Raw genomic sequence first — 22,126 nt, 5'->3', positions numbered from 1 at the left:
AAAACTTCATGATCTGTTCTTTTTCTGTTTGTTTGTTCGTTTGTTTTCTGTTCGACCTCCCTCCAACCTCCTCCCCTGATCCCTCCCTGACCCTCCCCCCCCCAAAAAAAAACCAAACCAAAATGGTGTGACAGGCACTGAACAAGAAGCACAGGGAATGCGAGAGCCCGGAAGGGGATGAAGTGTTTGCGTTGACCCCGCAGACGGAAGAGAAATATAAAAGGATTGATGAGGAGTTTGATAAAATGATGCAGAGTTACCGGCTCGCAGTGAGTAGCTGGTGGTCTGCAGCCCTTCCCCCCCCCATGCCCCCAACCCCCTTTCCTGGTTTATGGAAGGGGGTGTTGGGTTTTGTCCTTGCATGGCTTTGCCTTGCTGCGCCCTGGGAGCCGATGCAGCCCGGAACGCGCCCCGGGGTGGGGGGGGGAAAGGGATGAGGGGCCTTGAGGGACCCTCCTCTTTCCCGCCTGGAAAAAGCAGGAGCAACACTTGGGGACGTTGAGGTTGGACGTGAGGAGGAAATTCTTCCCCGTGAGGGTGGGGAGAGCCTGGCCCAGGTTGCCCAGGGAAGCTGTGGCTGCCCCATCCCTGGCAGTGTTGAAGGGCAGGTTGGATGGGGCTTGGAGCAGCCTGGGCTGGTGGGAGGTGTCCCTGCCCATGCAGGGGGTGGGACTGGATGATCTTGAAGGTCCCTCCAACCCAAACCATCCCATGGTTCTATGAAAACCATTCCCATTAACTCTGGTATTCCTGAGCCTCCTTGGCTCTGGCAGGACAACACCAGATGACATCCCAGTTCTCTGCTGCAAATGCTGGGGTGAGGCCTCACTTTTTGGCCCCATTTCCCCCCCAAAAAAAGTGCTTCTTGCCTGGGTTAAGACTCCCATCCTCTCATCTCTGCAAGTCTCAGCCTGGTTTGGCCTATTCTGCATTAATTCCCCCCAAATCCACCAGGCCCTGGGGGCAGCTGGTGGCTGTGGCAGAAATCCAGGCAGGTTTTAGCCTGTGATCCCGGAGCCATCACTGGGGTGGCATCAGGACAGAGCTGAAAGGGATTTGTGTCAGGAGCTGGGAGGAGGAGGAGGAGGAGGGGGACCCGTGGCAAATTAGTTGTTAGTTCAAGAGAGCAGAGACTGTTGATGCAGGGAAGGTTTCTTCAGAGGGATTAGCCCCGAGTCGCTGCAGCTGTAATTAATGCTGCCAGGAGCAGAGAGGAGGCTCAACTGGCAAGGTTGGAAGCAGCACTGCAAAAATGACACCCCCCTCAAAACATGAAATTGATCATAATCATCCCTTCTCTGCTTTGCAAGCCCCGTCCCAGAGCCTGAAGGGGCTCCAGGAAAGCTGGGGAGGGGCTTGGGACAAGGGCAGGGAGGGATGGGATGAGGGGGATGGATGAAAACTGGGAGAGGGAGCTGGAGGTTGGAGATGAGGAGGGAATTCTGGAGTGTGAGGGTGGTGAGACCCTGGGCCAGGTTGCCCAGGGAAGCTGTGGCTGCCCCATCCCTGGCAGTGTTGAAGGGCAGGTTGGATGGGGCTTGGAGCAGCCTGGGCTGGTGTCCCTGCCCATGCAGTTGGATCTAGATGAGCTTTAAGGTCCCTCCAACCCAACCCATCCCTGATTCTATGATACAAGTTAAAATTCTGTCTTTTCTTGCCAATTGGATCTGGTGAAATCCGTGGCTCTTCATCTTGCTGACTCAGCAGCTGAGCCCCAGGAGCCCCCCAGGGACCCCAACATCTGCATCTCCATCCCCTGCATTATTTTTTGAGGTGGTGGCTGCCCCGAGAGCTGGGGAGCTAAAGCAAAACAGGGTGCAGGCAGCAGTGGGTGCTGGCAGCTCTGGTCTGACAGCCAGACAGGGTGGCTTCAGTGTTGGGTTAGATCCCACCAGGCTTGGCTGGTCCTCCTGGAGCTTTCTCTAGTGGGGAGCAGGTTTGCACCCCCCGGGGCTTCCACGGGGTGCTGGTCCATCCTTGCAGAAACCCTGAACTGGTGGCAAAGAGGTCGGGAACCCAGCAGAGCTTCTTCTTGGTGCAAAACAACCTGGGAAAGCAGGGACTGCTCAGCATCCCTGGGTTTCTGCTGCTCCCAGCAGGCTCCCAGCACCCTGGGCAGCATCCAGATGTGCTGTGAAGGATCAATCCATGCCCTGAGGTCATTTTTTTGGGGCTGGTGACGTTTAGGTGCTTCGTAGTCCGGGTGCAGCATCTGGCTCCCCCCCCCCCTGCACTAAAACCTCCCTGTGCAACCAGGTCTGAGCGAGGCAGGGGGAGCGTGTGTGGCTGGAGAAGATGCTTTATCCTCCTTAACCAGCTGTGGGTTGGTTTGGTGTGTGACCAGAACTAACCAGGCTCTGCAGCCAGGGGAGCTTTAACAACAGCCTTGTTTGCTCAAGGGAATCCTGGGCCTGGCTTCTGCACTGGTGTTTTACTGGCTTTTAATGGAAGCAGAAACAAGGCTTGAGGTTTGGCTGGTGTGTGCATCTCCCCCCCCCCCAGCCCAGATGTTGGGCTGATGTGTGAGCCACTGTCCCTACTTGTGCCCTTCCCTGGGGGTGGGGGGAGACCTGGGACCCCTTTGCTGGTGGCCTGGGGGTGCATCTCACTGCAGTGTCAGCCTGATGCTGGTTTGAAAGTGCAAGGGGGATGAAAAAGGGGGGATGAAAAACAAAACTCTGCTCAACTTCCCAGCTTAATCCTGGTGTTGCTTAAGGTGTGAGGCATGGGGGGGTTGGCTTTCCTTTTTCCTCTCCTTTCTTTTCCCCTCTCCTCTCCTTTTTCCTCTTCTTTTTCCTTTCTCCTTTCCTTTCCTTTCCTTTCCTTTCCTTTCCTTTCCTTTCCTTTCCTTTCCTTTCCTTTCCTTTCCTTTCCTTTCCTTTCCTTTCCTTTCCTTTCCTTTCCTTTCCTTTCCTTTCCTTTCCTTTCCTTTCCTTTCCTTTCCCTCCCCCTTCCCCTCCCCCTCCCTCTTCCTCTTCCTCTTCCTCTTCCTCTTCCTCTTCCTCTTCCTCTTCCTCTTCCTCTTCCTCTTCCTCTTCCTCTTCCTCTTCCTCTTCCTCTTCCTCTTCCTCTTCCCCTTTCCCTTCCCCTTCCCCTTCCCCTTCCCCTTCCTCTTCCTTTCCCTTTCCCTTTCCTTCCCCCATTCCCACACTCACTGATCACACAGTGCCCAAAAAAACCTTCTCCCAGTCCTCCCAGTTTTCCATCTGGAATAAGCTCCCGGGGCCAAGCAGAGGGAGGGCTCAGCCTTGCAGCCCTTCCCAGCAGTCTGGAAAGGTCTGGGAAGTGCCCAACTGGTCCCTTGGAGCTGGTGGCCCTTGGATCTGGTGGCTCTTGGAGTTGGTGGCCCTTGGAGTTGGTGGCCCTTGGAGTTGGTGGCCCTTGGAGTTGGTGGCTCTTGGAGCTGGTGGCTCATTTTCTGTGAAAAAGCTTTTCCCAGATCTCAGCCACCAATGATCAGCTGCTGGATCTTTGGGAGGGCTCTTCCCATCCCTCAGGATGAGGAAAGGTCTCAGAAGATCCCCGTGGGCTGCATGACCCCTGTGGTGGGCTCGGTGGTGGGCTTGGCCACTCGCAGTGCTGACAGAACCAGACCACCTTGGTGCTGCCCACCGTGGTGCTTTGGGGTGTTTCCAGCCCTGAAAACACGGGGGGGGGGGTGTGTGTAGATAAATCCAGCCTGGGAATGAGAGCAAAGCAACGGGCTGCAGAGCTGGGGGTGTCTGAGCAGCTGGGATTGCTCTGCCCTGTCCTCCCTGCTGGGCTCTGGTGCATCCCTCTGAGATGCCAGCACGGGCAGGGGTGCAAGGTCAGCAGTGAAACAGGGGCTTGGAGGGGGCCCTGGATTGTCCCCCCTGTTCCAGCATTGGAGCGTTGGTGCTGATGTGGTGCAGGGTCTGGTCTTCAGAAGTGAGGAACCTTGGAAGTGTGAGGGTGGGGAGAGCCTGGCCCAGGCTGCCCAGGGAAGCTGTGGCTGCCCCATCCCTGGCAGTGTTGAAGGGCAGGTTGGATGGGGCTTGGAGCAGCCTGGGCTGGTGGGAGGTGTCCCTGCCCACGCAGGGGGTGGCACTGGATGATCTTGAAGGTCCCTCCAACCCATTGGGTGATGCCATGACCTCCCCTGCCCCCCTTTACCCCTGCTCTCTCTCTCTCCAGTCCGCAGTGCCCGCTCCCAACTTCGCCATGCCCGTGACGGTGCCGGTGAGCAACCAGAACACGCTGCAGTTCAGCAACCCTGGCAGTTCCCTGGTGACCCAGTCCCTGGTCACCTCCTCGCTGACCGACCCTCGGCTCCTCTCGCCGCAGCAGCCGGCGCTGCAGAGGAACACGGTGTCCCCAGGGCTGCCCCAGCGGCCAGCCAGTGCAGGTGAGGCACCCTTCCCACCCTCCTGCTCCTCATCCTCCCTCGCTGGGTGGGCAGCACCCACCACAGGGCATCCCGGGAAGCAGGGGACACCCCTGTTGTCACCAACCCCTGCCCTGGGGCGGGATGTGGCCCCGAATCCGTGGGTGAGACCCCCCTGCAGGGCTGGGAACAGCTCTGGGGTCCCCAGCACAGGGAGGACATGGAGCTGGTGGAGAGAGTCCAGAGGAGGCCCCGGAGATGCTGGGAGGGCTGGAGCAGCTCTGGAGCCAGGCTGGGAGAGTTGGGGTGTTGAGCCTGGAGAGGAGAAGGCTCCAGGGAGAGCTTAGAGCAGCTTCCAGTGCCTGAAGGGGCTCCAGGAAAGCTGGGGAGGGGCTTGGGACAAGAGCAGGGAGGGATGGGATGAGGGGGATGGATAAAAACTGGAAGAGGGAGATGGAGGTTGGAGATGAGGAGGGAATTGTGGAGTGTGAGGGTGGGGAGAGCCTGGGCCAGGTTGCCCAGGGAAGCTGTGGCTGCCCCATCCCTGGCAGTGTTGAAGGGCAGGTTGGATGGGGCTTGGAGCAGCCTGGGCTGGTGGGAGGTGTCCCTGCCCATGCAGGGGGTGAGACTGGATGATCTTGAAGGTCCCTCCCAACCCAACCCAACCCTCCCCATGATTCTGTGCTTCTCTAATGCCCCCGCTTTATGCTTTGGCCTCAAGCTGGGGCGGGTGACAACCTCCCCAGCCTCACCAAGGTCCTGCAGAGCTCTGGATCCCGGCAGGATCTGGTTCCAGCTGGGGCAGCACAAGCAGATGAGTCACCCGGCGCCGTTCCCAGCCCCGGGGGTGGCTGCCGGCGTCCTGCTCCCTGGTGGCACCCTGGTGACATGGGCCTGCTGCCTTTTTAGGGCTTTTCTGAGTCGGGCTGTGCTGGTCGCAGTTGGTCCCTGAGCCATTACTCATGTGGGTCTGTTGACAGATCCAAGGGACCCATCACGTCCAGCAGGGACCGGCCACGGGTGGCAGGGGACAGGTTTGGGGGAGAGGAACTTGTCACCCATGTCCCCTGTGGTGGTTGGGGGTGGAAGGGGGGGGTGGGGAGGGATGACAACGACGTGTGACCACAGCCTGGTTCTCCTGTGGTGCCATCACACATCAGAAATAGCCTGCAGAAAGGCCCTGCCTGCTATTTTGGGTGCCACAGATGGGCTGTAAAAGTCGCACGGGCTGTGACTGGCAGAGGCAGGGAGTGTGTCTGCCTGGGAAGCTGGGAGGGGGGCTGCCCCCCCCCTCGGGGCTGGGGGGCTCTTTGCAGAAGGGCTGGAGGGGTGTGAGGAGGGCTGGGAGGTGCCCTCCAGCAGAGAGGGCTGGGCTGGGTTAAGGAGCTGTGGTCCCAAGCTGGTTTGTTTGCTCCTTCTGCACGAGCTCAGGGACGGCTCGAAGCCCTCAGAGATGGGGCTGAGGGACCTGAGGGATTGGGGGGGGGTCTTTCTTCTCCAGGGCTGAGCCTAAAAAGCACCCCAGGCTGGGCAGCAGACCCCTCCTCAGGCACAGCCAGCCCCCGCCCCAGCTGCAGGGATCTTCCCTTCCCTCTCACAGGCCTCTCTGCTGAAAAAAAACCCAAGAGAAGGAGGTTTTGTTGGGATGCAGAATCCACGGGGGCTCGTCCTTCCATCCCACTCCTTCATCTGAGGGGGGATAATTTTGTGGTTGCAAACACAGAGGTGTTCCAAGTCCAGCCATCTGTGTCTCATTCACTTGCTGCCTGGGACACAGAAGAAATCCTGTTTATAGGAGCCAGGCCCTTGCATGTTAGAAGAGCTTTTTTGTTCTTTTTTTTGCCCCTTAATCTTCTTTTTTTCAGCTGAGAGCAGAGAGCTGGGCTGGTCTTTCCAAAGCAAATGCCCAGCAGAGCCTTGGGTTGGTGTCTTGGTGCTGAGGAGAATCATAGAATCATCCTGGTTGGAAAGGATCTTGAAGATCATCAAGTCCAACCATAACCTAAATCTCCTGACCATAATAACCTAATTTACCCGTTCAGTGCTTAAGAAGAAGTGACCAAGAAGTGCTTAAGAAGGGTGACCAAGGGGGTCTATGGGGCTGGGGACAGGCTCAGCATGACCCCCTGAAGGGGTTGAGCCCCTTTTGGCACTGTGGGCACCTAGGTCTGGGGTGCAGGTGGGGTCCCACAGCAGGACACAGCCCCCCAATCCTGATGGGGTCCCCCCTGCAGCACTTCGGGGCCATCAGGACTTCTGGCTTTGCAAAGGAAATAGATCAGCCTGGAGAATGTTTCCCAACCTGCTGCTCATTTTTCCCAGAACTTTCTCCCCAGGCTCATTTCCCTCTGCCTTCCTCCCTCCTGCTCCTCCTCTTCCTCCCCCCAAAGGCAGGGATGCTCACCCTGTTCCCGAGCGGACACTGACCCCGTGTTTCCAGCTGGCTTTTGCAGCCCTCCTGGACAGGAGGGCTCCATAATGCCTTGTCTGCCACATTTTGGGGGCCACCTTCCCCTTTTTCAAGCTACAAAACATTTTGGGGAGCCACCACCATCTCCCATCACACTCCAACCAAGGGCAGGGCAGCAGCTCAACATTCCTCCCCCCTTTCAGGGACTCGCTGCAAGCCCAGACCTGAGGGCTGAGACAAAAAAATCCATTTAAAAAAAAGGGGGTTTTGTCTCAGGTTACCCCGTCTGGGGTGAGAAGGGTTGGGTGGTGGTGAGAGGTGGGGTTTGGGATGGGAGGCTCCTCATTCCCTTGCTCAGGGCTCTGGGATGACTGTGGTTGCAGCTCCCGAGTCTCCGCGGCCGAAGTCGCCGCCCGTGGCCAGGGAGCCCCAGGCTGTCAATAGGTGCCTTTGAGAAATAACTCAAAAACAAGGCAAGGAAAAGAAAACAAAAAGCCAGAAATAAAAAAAAAAAAAGCAAAAAGTTCCGTTTTATTGGGGATAAAAAAAACCCCAAACCTCTGGGATGTTGTGTTTTGGTTTATTCCCCCCCCCCGGTGGCGTTTCTGAACGTAGGGACCGTGGGAGGCCAAATGCTGGGGACACAGGGATGGTTTCCAGTTGGTGCTTTGTGTCGTGGTGCTGGGGCTCCTTTCCCTGCCTGCGCCAGCCCCGTGTCCCCCAAAGAGGGACATGGAATCAAATAACCACGGTGGTTTCCAAGCTGTCTCCTTCGGAGCGGGGCTCCTGAGCCGCCTGGCTCCTTCCCAAAGGAAACGGAGCTGCCTGGAGAATGTTTCTCAACCTGATCCCCAGGAATGCTGGTCGTTTTGCCCAGGATTTTCTCTCCAGGCTTATTTTCCCCTGCCTTCCTCCTTTGTGCTCCTCCTCTTCCTCCCTTCTCCCCCACCCCCAATCAAAAAAAAAGGATGATAACCCCACGTTTCCAATTGTTTTCCAGGGGCGATGCTGGGGGGAGACCTGAACAACACCAACGGAGCCTGCCCGAGCCCTGTGGGTGAGTGAGGAGCAAATGGTGCCCTTGGCTCTCCTGGCCACTCCGTGCCTCAGTTTCCCCACACAGAAATGGGATTTGGTGGATGGAGAAGCTCCTGGGGAGATTTGGCTGCTGGTGGCGGCTTTGGCACGTGGAGCTCCAAACCAGCACCTTTACTGGGAGGCTGCTGGTTTCAGTGGAGACCCCAGAGACTGGAGGTGGGGGGGGAGGAGGTGTCTCTCCCTGGGGGCTTTGGGAGAGCTGCAAATCCAGGGAATGACTGAGGTGGCCACGGAGGTTTGGGCAGCCCTGGGTTTTATCTCCAGTTCCTCCCTTGACCTCGGCTGAGTCACTTAACACCTGATTCCTCCTCGCGCTCGGGCCCTAGAAAGGAACTTTACAGCAAGGAAAAAAACCTCATTAAGGCCTTTTTCCACTGCCAGAGCCTCCGTGCTAACGAGGCTCAGACCTTGTGGCTTCACTCCCTGGCTATAAAATGCTCTAATAATAAATTCCTCCCCATCTGCAGAGGGGGTTTGGGGCCGGCATTTGCGTCGGTGGAGCCCGAGTCCTGGGCTCAGCATCCCACTGGGAAGCAGCTGGGCCAGGGCTGGAGCTGGTGGATGCTGGTGGATACTGGGCCAGGGGGAGCAGGGAAGGTGGCCGTGGAATTCAGGGTTGCCCCAGTTCAAAGCAAACTGGAGCTTGAGTTTGGTCGGGGGGATGGACTTTTATGGTTGGACTTTGATGATCTTCAAGGTCCCTTCCAACCAGGATGATTCGGTGGTTCTGTTGGGGCTGGTCCCGATGTGGTTCTGCAGCACCAGCCCCGTCCTGGGAATAACCTTTTCCCTGTACTGGGAGCAGCTTTGCCAGCACTGGGGACATTTCCCACTGCTCCAGGGGCTGGAATCCCCCCGAGACCTTTGCAGGGCCTGGTGTGGAGCTTTGCTGCTCCTCCAAAGGCAGAGGGCAGGGGACCCCCAGCACCTCCGTGGCTCCTTTCCCCACCCCCCCCCCCCCCAGGCCACCCCCACATCAGCTGTTGGGAGCAGCCCTGGAGCTTGGCAGGGCCTGTGAATGTCACCATTGACGTCACCGGAGCATTCCCGGCGTTCCTGCCCTGCTCCAGGAAACGGGCCCGAGGAGCAGGGACAGCCCGGCTGCAGCCAGCCCGGGCCCCTGCTGTGCCCAGACCCCCACCATCCCCAGACCCCCATTGTCCCCAGACCCCCACCGTCCCTAGAACCCCACCATCCCCAGACCCCCATTGTCCCCAGACCCCCACCTCTCCAGGAACCCTTCCTGTCCCTGGACCCCCACCACCCCCAGACCCCCACTGTCACCATCCCCAGACCCCCAATGTTCCTAGACCCCCACTATCACCATTCCCAGCCTCCCACTGTCCCCAGACCCCCACCACCCCCAGACCCCCACTGTCACCATCTCTAGACTCCTGCTGCCACCATCCCCAGACCCCCTCTATTCCCAGACCCCCCCTGTCACCATTCCCGGCCTCCCACTGTCCCCAGACCCCCATTACCCCCAGACCCCCACTGTCACCATCTCTAGACTCCTGCTGCCACCATGCCCAGACCCCCACTATTCCCAGACCCCCACTATCACCATTCCCAGACTCCCACCATCCCCAGACCCCCCCTGTTCCCAGACCCCCAGTGTCACCATCTCCAGACCTCCACTATTCCCAGACCCCCACTGTCACCATCCCCAGACCCCCCCTGTTCCCAGCCCCCCAGTGTCACCATCCCAGACCCCTGCTGTCCCTGTCCCCAGAGCTCCCCACACGGGCTGCAGGAGGTGACTCTGGCTCTGGCACCATGCTTGTCATTTTTTGGGTACCTGGGCCATCTCCTCCTCCTCCCCTGCAGCCTCCCAGCCCGGAGCCATCACCTGCTGCCTGAGTCATCACCACATGGAATGTCCCTGATGTCCCTGTGACCCATCCCTGGTGCCCAGAGCAGGCTGCCCCTGCCCCCCCTGCCTGCCCCAGCGGGTGGGTGCTGTGCTCCGACCCCCCCAGCCCAGTTTGCTCACTGCTCTCTCTGCAGAACTTGTGGGCATCATTCCCAGTGGGATCAGATCCGCAGCTCCCAGGGTGCTCGGCCATTCCCTGTGCCCAGTTTGTCCCATCACCTCCCTGGGAACGGGAAAGCTGGTCCCTTCCCTCAGGCAGGGACATAGAAATTGCAGCACGGGGCCACCAGCCTGGCCACCCTGAGGGGCATCTCCTGGGCATCATTCCCAGTGGGATCAACCCCAGGGTCTGTGGCCATTCCCTGTGTCCAGTTGAGCCCAGTTTAGCCCCAGGACAGCTCTGGGAGAGGCAGTGGCAGTGCCAGGCCCCCGAGGAGCAGGTGCCAGGGCTGCTGCCACCAGCGCCTGCTGAAATGCAGATGCAGCAAAGGGTGGATGTGATTAATAATGCAATCAGCGACCTATTTTTCCTGGTCTAACGTGCAGTGAATATGAGGGGCTGAATCCTGGTGATTGCTAAATGCCTTTCTATCTTTGGGGCCTATTCATAAAAAAAAAAACCAACCCAACAATCCAACCAAAAAAACCCACAACCCACAACCCTCATCAGAACAGTAATCTGATCCAATTTATTCCTTTCCTGATGTTCATCAAATCTTTTCCTTTTTACATTTTTTATTTCCTTTCCTTTCTTCTCTCTTTTTTTTTTTTTTTCACTCTCCCTCCCTCCCCTCCCCTTCTCTTTGCACATAAAATCTTTAAGTGGGGCAGCAGGAGGAGGAGGAGGGAACTTCAGATCTTCAAAGGGGCAGTGGGATCAGTGAACTGAGTCTTGGCTCTGCCACAGACCCTTTTTGCTGCTCTGGTAGCATCAAGAGGCTTGAAAAGTGAAATATATCAGGAATTATCCCCACCTTGGTGGGGCCCCAGTGCCCGGGCCAGAGCAGCAGCAGGAGACCTTGCTGCAAACCAGAGACACTTCTTGGTTCTCATTGCAACAGTGATTGATTCTGGGTTCCTGCAGGTTGAGGAGCTGCCCTGGGCAGTGGGAGCTCAGGGCTGGCTGCTTGCACTGCCCTTAGCCCTGCCTGCACTGCCCCTGCCTGCACTGCCCCTGCCACTGCCTGCACTGCCCTTACCCCTGCCTGCCCCTGCCTGCACTGCCTGCCCTGTTCCTTGCCCCTGCCTGCACTGCCCTTACCCCTGCCTGCACTGCCTGCACTGCCTGCCCTGTCCCTGCCCCTGCCCCTGCCTGCACTGCCTGCACTGCCTGCACTGCCCTTACCCCTGCACTGCCCTTACCCCTGCACTGCCCTTACCCCTGCCTGCCCCTGCCTGCACTGCCTGCCCTGTCCCTGCCCCTGCCTGCACTGCCTGCACTGCCTGCACTGCCTGCCCTGTCCCTGCCCCTGCCTGCACTGCCTGCACCCCTGCCTGCCCCTGCCTGCACTGCCTGCACTGCCTGCACTGCCTGCCCTGTCCCTGCCCCTGCCCCTGCCTGCACTGCCCTTACCCTTGCCTGCCCCTGCCTGCACTGCCTGCCCTGTCCCTGCCCCTGCCTGCACACCCCCCTGCCCCTGCCTGCACTGCCTGCCCTTTCCCTGCCCCTGCCCCTGTCCCTGCCCCGTCCCTGCCCCTGCCTGCACTGCCTGCCCTGTCCCTGCCCCTGCCTGCACTGCCTGCCCTGTCCCTGCCCCTGCCCCTGTCCCTGCCCCTGCCCCTGTCCCTGCCCCTGCCTGCACTGCCTGCCCTGTCCCTGCCCCTGCCTGCACACCCCCCTGCCCCTGCCTGCCCTGCCCTTACCCCTGCCTGCCCCTGCCTGCACTGCCTGCCCCTGCTTGCCCTGCCCTTACCCCTGCCCTGCCCCTGCCCCTGCCCACCCCTGCCTGCCCTGGGGCATCTTTGCCCAGCCCTGGGTGGGGAGGATCCCCCCTCCCGGCAGGGGCAGCTCCCTGGGGCTGTTCTGTACCTACCGGCTGGGCTGGGGACGAGCCTGCCCGGGGTGCTGGGGTGGTCGAGGGGGATGTGGGGCTGCTCTCCTGGGAAGGAGCCCCCGAGGAGCCGAGCTCACCCTGTGTGCTCCCACCCTCCGTGCCTTCCCCCCCGCCGTGCCCACCGTGCCTTCGCCTCCGTCCTCTCTGTCCCACCCAAACCCTTTCTTTTTCCTGCAGGCAACGGCTACGTGAGCGCCCGGGCCTCTCCGGGGCTCCTTCCCGTGTCCAACGGCAGCAGTTTGGGCAAGATCATCCCGGCCAAGTCCCCCCCGCCGCCCTCCCACAGCTCCCAGCTCCCCACCAACAGCCGCAAGCCGGATTTGCGCGTCATCACCTCGCAGAGCGGGAAGGGGCTGATGCACCACTTGGTGAGCGACCAGAAGAGGCCTGCGAGGTGGTCCCAGGGGTGGGGGAGCACCTGTGTGTCCCGTGTCCCACCCCCCCCCCCCTCAGCAAACTGGTTTCAGGGTGGGCTTTGGGCTGGGGAGCGGGCGCCGATTCCCTCCGGTGGCGGTGGGAGCTGGCGGGGGCCGTGCAGGGTGGGGAGTATCCACGAGGAAAGCTTGGGATTCCCGGTGGCAGTGGGGTGGGTGCAGGTAGCACGGGGCAAAGGCTGTGCCTGCCAAGAGCAGCCCCGTGCTGGGGACAAGTGTCACCCGTGGGCACCACCCGTGGCCCCTGGGGGACGGGGGCGCGGGGGCCGTCGAGTTAATGGGGTTTTCTCTCTGTTCCCCCGCGGGCAGACGGAGGATCACTTGGCTCTGGTGAGTTCCTGGTGCATCGTGCTGGGGTGGGACTTGGGCTGCTGTGTCCCCTTGGTCCCCACACTCTGCCCTGGCTCGGTGGGGCACAAATAATTGGGGGAGGGGGGGTGACAGCAGCCCCTTTGGGAAGGCAGCGGGATGCGGGTGCCAGCACAAAGTGTAACACCCAGTCCTGCCAAAGAGAACTCAGTCCCAAGAGAAAACGCTCTTTTAGGCAAAAATCAGGTGGGAAAAAGAAGGAGCTGCCACGGGCTGTGAAGTGCCTGTTTCTCCAGCAAAGCCAAGAAAAGCTGTGCTGGTTTTCCCCAGGAGAGGAAAGTCAGCCCGGCCCCCTTTTGGGGTCAGCGCTGCTGGGAGCCCAACCTGGGCGATGCCACCACCTGGGGACCTGCCCCTTGGAGCCACCACAGTTGCCAGCACGGGAGAAGACCTGGCCCCCTGCCACCACATGAGAGACAGGGAGCAAATCAGGCTCTTCCCATATTAAGAATATTATTTAAAGCCCGTGTAAATCCACGGCCTGGCTGCTGTGCTCCCTAAACCTCCTTTGTGCACAGGGGCAGTTTTCCCTGGTCTTTTGATGGCTTTTCTTTTTTTTTTTTTGGGTTTGGCCTTTTTTTCCCTTCCCCCCGCCTCCCCTTCCCCTGCCAGCAAAGTGAACACCACCTTGTTTGTGGCAATGATTCACCCTGTTCTGTTGCTATTCTGGTGCAGGGCAGATGGGCGACAGGTCAGCTCAGCGAGAGGAAAGGGCGAGGGCTGAGGCAGCCAGGGAAGAGCTCTCCAAAACCCCATGGATGAGCCACCACCTCCTGCAGCCTGCAAGGAGACACTCTTGGCCAGGGGAAAAAAAAATCCTAGCCAGGGCTTTGGCAGACTTAAATTCTTCCTCTGTGCCCCCCAAAATCTTCATTCCTCCCCCTGCCGTGCCTCAGTTTCCCCATCTGTGGAGTGAAAACTGTCACCGCCCGCCTCCCCATCTGCTTGTCACTGTTTCTGCTGCCAGAGGGCACTGCCTGTCTCTGAGCTGGAGGAGCAGCTTGCTGCAGGCAAAAAAAAAATCATCATCATCAGCCGGGTTGGCATGATGGGTTTTTAATTGTGAGGCTGATGCCTGCCTGAAGCGGAGCTCAGCCCTCGGCCCAGCTGAGCTGGCGGCGGGAGGTGGAGGGTGATGAAGTCTGGGAAGGGGGGACAAGGGAGCTCAGCACAGCTGGGTTGGGAAGGGGGAAGCAGAGCTTTGTCCCAGCTCCTCTGGGATTCATCCCGGCTCCTCTGGGTGTTCATCCCAGTTCCTCTGGGGATTCATCCTGGGTCCTCTGGGGATTCATTCCGGCTCCTCTGGGTGTTCATCCCAGCTCCTCTGGGGATTCATCCTGGGTCCTCTGAGTGTTCATCCCAGCTCCTCTGGGATTCATCCCAGCTCCTCTGGGGATTCATCTCAACTCCTCTGGGGATTCATCCCAGTTCCTCTGGGTGTTCATCCCAGTTCCTCTGGGGATTCATCCTGGGTCCTCTGGGTGTTCATCCCAGCAACTCTGGGTGTTCATCCCAGCTCCTCTGGGATTCATCCCAGGTCCTCTGGGGATTTATCCCAGTTCCTCTGGGGATTCATCCTGGGTCCTCTGGGATTCATCCCAGCTCCTCTGGGTGTTCATCCCAGTTCCTCTGGGGATTCATCCCAGTTCCTCTGGGGATTCATCCTGGGTCCTCTGGGGATTCATCCCAGCTCCTCTGAGTGTTCATCCCAGCTCCTCTGGGGCTTCATCCCAGCTCCTCTGAGTGTTCGTCCCAGCTCCTCTGGGGATTCATCCCAGTTCCTCTGGGGATTCATCCCAGCTCCTCTGGGGATTCATCCTGGCTGCTCTGCAGCTTCATCCCGCCCGCTGAAGCTTTCCTCCCGCCTCCCCCCCCTTCCCAGCTCTGCTAACCTTCTCCCCAGATTTGCTCCCTCCATATTGCTCAACCTACACACCAGATCTTCTCCCGAAGTGGCAGCTCCCACCTTCTTCCCACCCCGGCAGCACCAGGATGAATCAGCTGCCCCTCGCCCAGACCTGCCCCTCTGCCTGGAGCCCCTTTGCCCATGGGCTCAGCCCCAGTTTGCTCCTGGCAGGTTTATCTCCAAGGCTTCTGCTCTTTCAGTGGGTTCAGTTGAGGTGTCCCCCCCGTTTTTCTGTGTGCTCCTGATACAAGGGGAGAGCAGGATCCCTTCCCTTGGGTGACAAGCCACCCCCCCAGCATGCCTGCATGGTTTTGTAACCAGCCTGAATGGCACTTTGCAACTGGGAGGGTTGTGCAAGGCTGGTGTGAACAGGGGGGGGGGGGGGTGTGAGCAGCATGGGGTGGGTGGCAGCTTGGCACACCTCAGCACCTGCATGAACCAGGATGGAAAGGTGGGGAGTAGATACAGGGAAGAAATTCTTTTCCCCAGAGAGAGGTCAAGCCCTGGCACGGGCTGCCCAGGGAGGTGGAGGAGTCACCATCCCTGGAGGGCTCCAAGGAAGATGTGTCACTTCAGGGCATGCTCGGGTGGGCGTGGGGGTTTTTTTTGTGGGTTGTGTGGTGGTGGTTGGGTTTTTTAGGGTGTGTGTCAGGGCATGGGTTGGTTTGTTTGCCTCTTTCTTTCCCCTGGGTGGACAGTTGGACTCGGTGATCTTGGAGATCTTTTCCAACCGTGTGATTCTGCGTGTGGGAAGTGTGGGAGCTTCCTATGGCACAGTTGGGTCTGACACCCCCACACTCACCTCCTGGTGGAAGGGGAGGGAGGGAGTGGGTGCTGCACCCCTGCTCAGCCCCAACCCTCCATCCTCAGCTCCAGAGGTGCTGGGTCACATCCTGCTGAGCTGAATCAGGGCCCGGTGAAGGCAGGAGAGGGACAGGGCTCCATCCTGCCCACCTGCCGTGTCCTTAACCCACGGGCAGTGGGCACAGCCAAGGGTGGTTGCCAGCAGGATGTGTGCCAGGAAAACCTGCTCCGACGGCCCCGGGGCTTTAGCAATTATCAGCCCTTGTTAATCTCCTTCCCCGGGTGGGACCTGGGGCATGTGGGTGCTGCAAATCCAGCACGCCGGGTGTTGTCACCCTCTGGAGGTGGCAGGGACGGGGCTTGTGCCCTCCAGCCTTGTCCCCAGGGAGTCCTGCGTGGCCATGGAGCGTGGCAGGGGTCATGCCCAGCCCCTGAGGGGTCCTGGGACCCCTGAGCTGGGAGGAAGGTCCCCACCGTGTCCCTGGGGACGCTGCCAGCCTGGTGCTGGGCACTGCCCCAGTCTTCACAGGGTGACGTGTGCTGGGTGCTTCAGATTAGAGCCAAGCCTCTTGAGTCTGATTTAAATCAGATCAGCAGAGACAGCCCAGATTATCTGCCTTGTAAACAGGGTTGGATCTGACCCCGTAGATCCACCCCCACGTGGGGAGCCTGGAAAACCACGGGGGGGAGGCACCAGGCCAAGGGCAGAATTTTTCCACGGGGGACCTGCTGGTGCCCAAGCCACCCAAACCTCCTGAGGGCACCGAGCTGGCAGGTTGCTGAGCACTGGACTTGAGGTTCAAGGATGCCAGGAGTGCCTTGAAAATCCTGGGACTGGTGCTCACCATCTCCAGCTGGCCCTGGAGGCACGGAGCAGGGAGGGGATGTGGCAGCTCTGGACTTTAACTGGTCCTGGGTTTGGATCTCCCTCACTCCTCGAGGAGCACAGCCACCCTCACACGTGTCCTCTGGAAAACACTGACTCCTTTTTCTCCCAGCAGAAGGAATCAGACTGAGGCCTCCTGCTGTTATTCCTTCTCCATGCAGCAGGGATCTTGCTGGTCGCCTTGAAAGGTGACCCAAGGGCAACCCCAAGTGGCCTGTAAACGAAAGTCATCAAATCGTCAAACCCTTTTGGTTGGAAAAGACCTTTAAGATCATCAAGGCCAACCATTATCAGGTCCTAAATATCTGGAAGTGCTGTGGGTTCCTCTTTGCTTTGCTCCAATGAGGATCAATCCTGTTTAGCCCACGATTAACCTTGGCCACCTCCCAGGCTGGTCCATGCCTGGGGACCAAGGGCTTGGAGCAGCTGCAGACTGAGGTTGTGGTGGGGCTACAACTCCTGAAGACACCAGGAGAAACCCCTTCAGGGTTGTAACTCTCTCTCTGTTTGCTCCCCCAGCAGAACACACAACGGTTGGGTGTCTCCCAAGCAACTCACTCTTTAACCACACCAGTTGTTTCTGTGGCTACTCCGAGTTTGCTGACGCAGGGGTTGCCCTTCTCTGCCATGCCCACCGCCTACAACACGGGTAAGAGGACACAGCCCAGGGCAGATCTCAGCCTCGGGGCCTTCAGTGGGAGAGGGAAACGTGTTCCTGGGGCTTTGAGCCTGGCTCTGCCCCAACAGCCTCCCTGGAACTCGCTGCTGCAGGACGTGGTCTTGGCCAGGAGTTTTGCAGGGTTCAGATCGAGAGGAGGCTCATAGAAATAGTGAGGACTTGGTGTGACACCCAGAATTGTGGAGTCATGGGGGGGGTTGTGTTGGTAGAGGCAGTGGAGGGGTTGTCGTGGTGGAGATCACGGTGGGGAGCAGAACGTCAAGCCTGGGGTTGTTGACACTTGTTCTTTCCAGGGCTAAACTGGGAATTCATAGAATCACAGGATGCTTTGGGTTGGAAAGGACCTTAAAGCTCAGGGACACCTCCCACCAGCCCAGGCTGCTCCAAGCCCCATCCAACCTGCCCTTCAACACTGCCAGGGATGGGGCAGCCACAGCTTCCCTGGGCAGCCTGGCCCAGGCTCTCCCCACCCTCACACTCCACAATTCCCTCCTCATCTCCAACCTCCATCTCCCTCTCCCAGTTTTCATCCCTCCCCCTCATCCCATCCCTCCCTGCCCTCGTCCCAAGCCCCTCCCCAGCTTTCCTGGAGCCCCTTCAGGCACTGGAAGCTGCTCTAAGGTCTCCCTGGAGCCTTCTCCTCTCCAGGCTCAACACCCCAACTCTCCCAGCCTGGCTCCAGGGCAGAGCTGCTCCAGCCCTCAGGTCATCTCCACCTCATCCTACCACTCCATGCTCATACCAAAAGTCCCTCTCCAGAAGCTCCATGAGGGCCTGATCCTGTCCTGGTGTAGCCCATTGCACCTCCCTGGCAGCGTGAAGGTGCTTTTAAGTGGAATTTAATTACAGCTACACCCATCTCCAGGTTCTTGGGAGCTCTGGGTGATGTTGTAACAGGGGCTTAATGAAAATGAAGGTCAGGCCCCCCAAAAAAGGTTGGGAAGAATGCAAACCAGCCTGCTTGGAGGCACATCAGACTCAGGTTCGAGCTGGCCCGAGGCGATGGTTACAGCCCACTTGCCCAAGCAGAGGGGCTGCTCATCTGTCCAACCTCCACCAAGACCTGGAGGACGTGCTGGGTTCCTGCTGAACTGGCTTTGGTGTTTCCTCCCAGAAGAGTTTGCAAAAAAAATGTGAAAAGCTGCTTGTCTGGAAGGACCCAGATGAGGCGTGTTGGGAACTCCCTCTCCTAATTAGTAGGTGTAGCCCAGAAGATGTCTGGTGGTGCGTGATGAGGAGGCTCCTCTCCCTGCTGTGGAAGGTTCTGGTCCACCAGCCAGTTTGTGGGCAGCCAAAGTCCCCAAAATAGGTTTTAATTGAGCCTTCTGCTGCTGCTGCTGCTGCTCTGGGTGAGGGGGTTGAACTTCAGCTTTTGTTTTCCTCTTGCAGATGACCACAGGCAGAGTGGTCACCTTGGGTGTCTGTGCTGGGCTGTTTGCTGGAGACACCAGAAGGGTTGTCGTGGTGGAGATCAGTGTAGGGAGCAGAACTGCAAGCCTGGGGTCGTTGGCACTTGTCCTTTCCAGGGCTAACCTGGGAATTCATAGAATCACAGGATGGTTTGTGTTGGAAAGGACCTAAAAAGATCATCTAGATCCAACCCCCTGCATGGGCAGGGACACCTCCCACCAGCCCAGGCTGCTCCAAGCCCCATCCAACCTGCCCTTCAACACTGCCAGGGATGGGGCAGCCACAGCTTCCCTGGGCAACCTGGCCCAGGCTCTCCCCACCCTCACACTCCAGAATTCCCTCCTCATCTCCACCCTCCAGCTCCCTCTCCCAGTTTCCATCCCTCCCCTCATCCCATCCCTCCCTGCCCTTGTCCCAAGTCCCTCCCCAGCTTTCCTGGAGCCCCTTCAGGCACTGGAAGCTGCTCTCAGGTCTCCCTGGAGCCTTCTCCTCTCCAGGCTCAACACCCCAACTCTCCCACCCTGTCTTATGGAATCATGGAATCCCAGACTGGTTTGGGTTGGAAGGGACCTTCAAGATCATCTGGATCCAACCCCCCCATGTCCAGGGACACCTCCCACCAGCCCAGGCTGCTCCAAGCCCCATCCAACCTGCTCTTCAACACTGCCAGGGATGGGGCAGCCACAGCTTCCCTGGGCAGCCTGGGCCAGGCTCTCCCCACCCTCACACTCCACAATTCCCTCCTCATCTCCAACCTCCAGCTCCCTCTCCCAGTTTTCATCCACCACCTCTTGCCTGGGGCAGCTCTGGCTCTGCGGGGGTGGGAGGGGCTGAAACCACAAGACACCCCAAAACTGATAGTGAGAAAAAGTGCAGGGGGGGGGGGGGGGAGCTCAGGGAGCGTGGAAGAAACACTCAGGATCTGGGGGTGTCCTTGATGGACACCCCCCAGTTTTGGGATTCTTGGTTGCATTTTGGGGTGTCCAGATGTATTTTGGGAGGCTCCTGGGAGTCGTGCTTGGGAAGAGCATCTCCCCCCCCCTGCCCATGCAAGTGGTATTGGGGGGGGGGGAGGTGAGTACTGGGGGAGGTGGGTACTGGTGTTACCAGGGAGGTGGGTACTGGGTGTTATGGGGGGGGGAGGGTGGGAGGTGAGGGACAGGGACCATCCCCTGGGGGGACAAGTATCGGGGTGTGTGCTGGGGGAGAGGTGGGTGCTGGGGTGTGGGGAGGGAGGGGGGGGGTTACTGAGGGGGTGTGTGGGTACTGGGAGGGCTGGGAATACTGGAGGGGGGTTATACCAGGAAAGAGGGAGTGGGGGGGTGAGGAAGGGGTTGGGATGGGGAAGGGGGGTAGTGGGGTGTGGGGAGAGGTGGTACCGGGATGTGGGGGGAGGTGCTGGAGGTTGTAGCAGGAAGTGGGGGAGCACCGGGGTGTGTGGGTAGATATGGGGGGGTCCCGGGGTGTGCAGGCAAGTACCGGGGGGCACCAGGGGGGGTGTGTACCGGGGTGTCTGGGTGGGTACTGGGGGACATGGGGGGTACAGGGGTGTGTGGGGAGGTACTGGGGGGGTTACCAGGGTGTCTGGGCAGGCACTGGAGGATACTGGGGGGGGTACTGGGGTGTGCAGGCAGATACCCCCGAGGGGGGTTGTGTATTGGGGTGTCTGGGTGGGTGCCGGGTGGGTACCGGGGTGTGCAGGCAGGTACCGGGGGGCACCCGGGGGGGGGGGGTGTGTACCAGGGTGTCTGGGTGGGTACTGGGGGTACCGAGGGTGGGGGGGTACTGGGGTGTCTGGGCAGGTACCGGGGGTACCTGGGTTTGGGGGGGGGGGGGCTCAGCGGCCCCGGGACGGGCGGGGAGCGCCCCCTGGTGGCGTTTGGGGGCCCCCTCCCCCCGGGGGTCTCAGCAGCTCCCGGGGGGTTCCTGCCCGGGGGGGGGGGGGGGGTTGAACGCGTGTCTGGGGGTTCATACCCGGCCGTTCTTGGGCTGGGGGTTCTGGATTCAAACCTGGGTGGGATCAGGGCAGGTTTGGGGCTGCATTGGGTTTTGGGGGGGCAGCGGTAGCTGGAAAAAGGGGGGGGTGGAGGGGGGGGGGGGTGGATTTGTCCTGTTAGCTGCTCGTGCCTTGAAAGTAGAAGAAAAATAGATATAAGGAAGCAATTGTTGTGCTGAGGGTGGTGAGACACTGGCCCAGGCTGCCCAGAGGGGTGGGAGATGCCCCATCCCTGGTGACACTCAAGGTCAAGGTCAATGGGGCTCTAAGCGACCTGGTCTAGTGGCAGATGTCCCTGCCCCTGGCAGGGGGTGCACTGGGGGGTCTTTGAAGGTCCCTTCCAACCTAAACCATTCTACAAGTCTCTGAGTGGGGCTTGGAGCAACGTGATCTGGTGGAAGGTGCCCCTGCCCAATTGATCTTAGAAGGTCCCTTTCAACCCAAACGCTTCTACAACTCTGTGGACAGGGCTCTGAGCAAGGTGGTCTCGTGGAAGGTGTCCATGCAGGGGGGGGTTGGACTAGATGACCCTTCAAGGTCTCTTCCAAGCCAGACCAGGCTGTGATGCTGAGGGACGTGTCCTGTGGGCAGCATCCCTGTGCCACTCCCAGCAGAGCTGGTGCTCTCTGCCTTCGTGGCTGGCTGGTGTGTCTCTGGAGTCACCTCCATCTTCTCGCCGTGCTCAGGGCCCCGTGGGGGCCGGGGTGACATTCCAGGGACTGAAGGAGCTTCTTCCTTTCCAGATTATCAGCTGACGAGCGCTGAGTTGTCTTCTCTGCCAGCGTTCAGCTCACCCGGGGGTTTGTCCCTTGGCAACATCTCTGCCTGGCAGCAGCAGCAGCAGCAGCAGCAGCAGCAGCAACAGCAGCAACAACAGCAGCAACAGCAGCAACAGCAGCAACAACAACAGCAGCAACAGCAGCAGCAACAGCAGCAGCAGCAACAACAGCAACAACAGCAGCAGCAGCAGCAGCCGCAGCAGCACCTGGTTCCTGTATCTTTAGGGAATTTAATGTAAGTGAAACAGTCACCAGGGGTGACTCAGTTGAGGTTGGGAAAGAGGGAAATGGGGAATTCCTCCTCCGAGTGCCAGACCTTCAGAGCCCCAGCTGGAGCTCCTGGCCTGGCTTGTTGTACCTCTCCCACTGCAGAGCCCCAGCAATCCCAGTGGGTTCCAGGTTCCAGGAGGCAGGAGCAGATGTGTCCACAGCTGCAGGAGAAGCCAGCCCAGCCAGCTCAGGAAGTTTGGGGAATTCCATCCCTACCTCTGCTGTAGGAATGACCTTGGGGGCCCCAGATCAGGGATCAGGGCAGTGTGATGCTCTCTGAGAGCTGCTTCTTGCTGTCTGGCTGCAGCAGGAGGATCAATCTCTGCACCTCACATGGGGGAGCCAAGATCTAGCAAGAGCCAGAGTTAGAAGGGATGGTCCCTGCAGAACAAGATGTCTGGAAACAGTCAGAAGGTCCTGCTAGGGTAGGAAGAGGGCAGCTTTTCATACTGGAAAGTATTTGCTTTATATCAGGGAAAAAATACATGCAATTGCTCTTGTGAGACCCCACCTGGGGTGTTGTGACCAGTTCTGGAGCCCCCAGCATAGGAAGGACACGGAGCTGGTGGAGAGAGGCCAGAGGAGGCCCTGGAGATGCTGGGAGGGCTGGAGCAGCTCTGGAGCCAGGCTGGGAGAGTTGGGGTGTTGAGCCTGGAGAGGAGAAGGCTCCAGGGAGAGCTTAGAGCAGCTTCCAGTGCCTGAAGGGGCTCCAGGAAAGCTGGGGAGGGGCTTGGGACAAGGGCAGGGAGGGATGGGATGAGGGGGAGGGATGAAAACTGGGAGAGGGAGATGGAGATGAGATCTTGGGAAGAA

General features: G+C 59.3%; 1 protein-coding gene across 13 annotated transcripts in view; it reads left to right on the top strand.

The window, feature by feature from the left end:
- The window catches only part of MEF2D (myocyte enhancer factor 2D), a 57,717-nt gene extending 35,683 nt beyond the window's left edge, over positions 1-22,034 (top strand). For 3 of the 13 annotated variants that reach the window (XM_051641036.1, XM_051641044.1, XM_051641037.1), the window contains 7 exons: positions 135-269; positions 4,156-4,366; positions 7,756-7,812; positions 11,958-12,148; positions 12,524-12,544; positions 16,699-16,828; positions 21,008-22,034. In XM_051641036.1, the coding sequence (XP_051496996.1) occupies positions 135-269; positions 4,156-4,366; positions 7,756-7,812; positions 11,958-12,148; positions 12,524-12,544; positions 16,699-16,828; positions 21,008-21,282 (1,020 nt within the window). In that variant the 3' untranslated portion in view covers positions 21,283-22,034. The remainder of the gene's footprint in view (positions 1-134; positions 270-4,155; positions 4,367-7,755; positions 7,813-11,957; positions 12,149-12,523; positions 12,545-16,698; positions 16,829-21,007) is intronic. The other 10 variants (XM_051641039.1, XM_051641045.1, XM_051641041.1 and 7 more) reach the window with 7 other exon arrangements.
- Positions 22,035-22,126: the final 92 nt, after the last annotated feature.

Source organism: Apus apus, chromosome 27 (assembly GCF_020740795.1).
Source record: "Apus apus isolate bApuApu2 chromosome 27, bApuApu2.pri.cur, whole genome shotgun sequence".
NCBI lineage: Eukaryota > Metazoa > Chordata > Aves > Apodiformes > Apodidae > Apus > Apus apus.
This window is presented reverse-complemented; position numbering and strand designations above follow the sequence as displayed.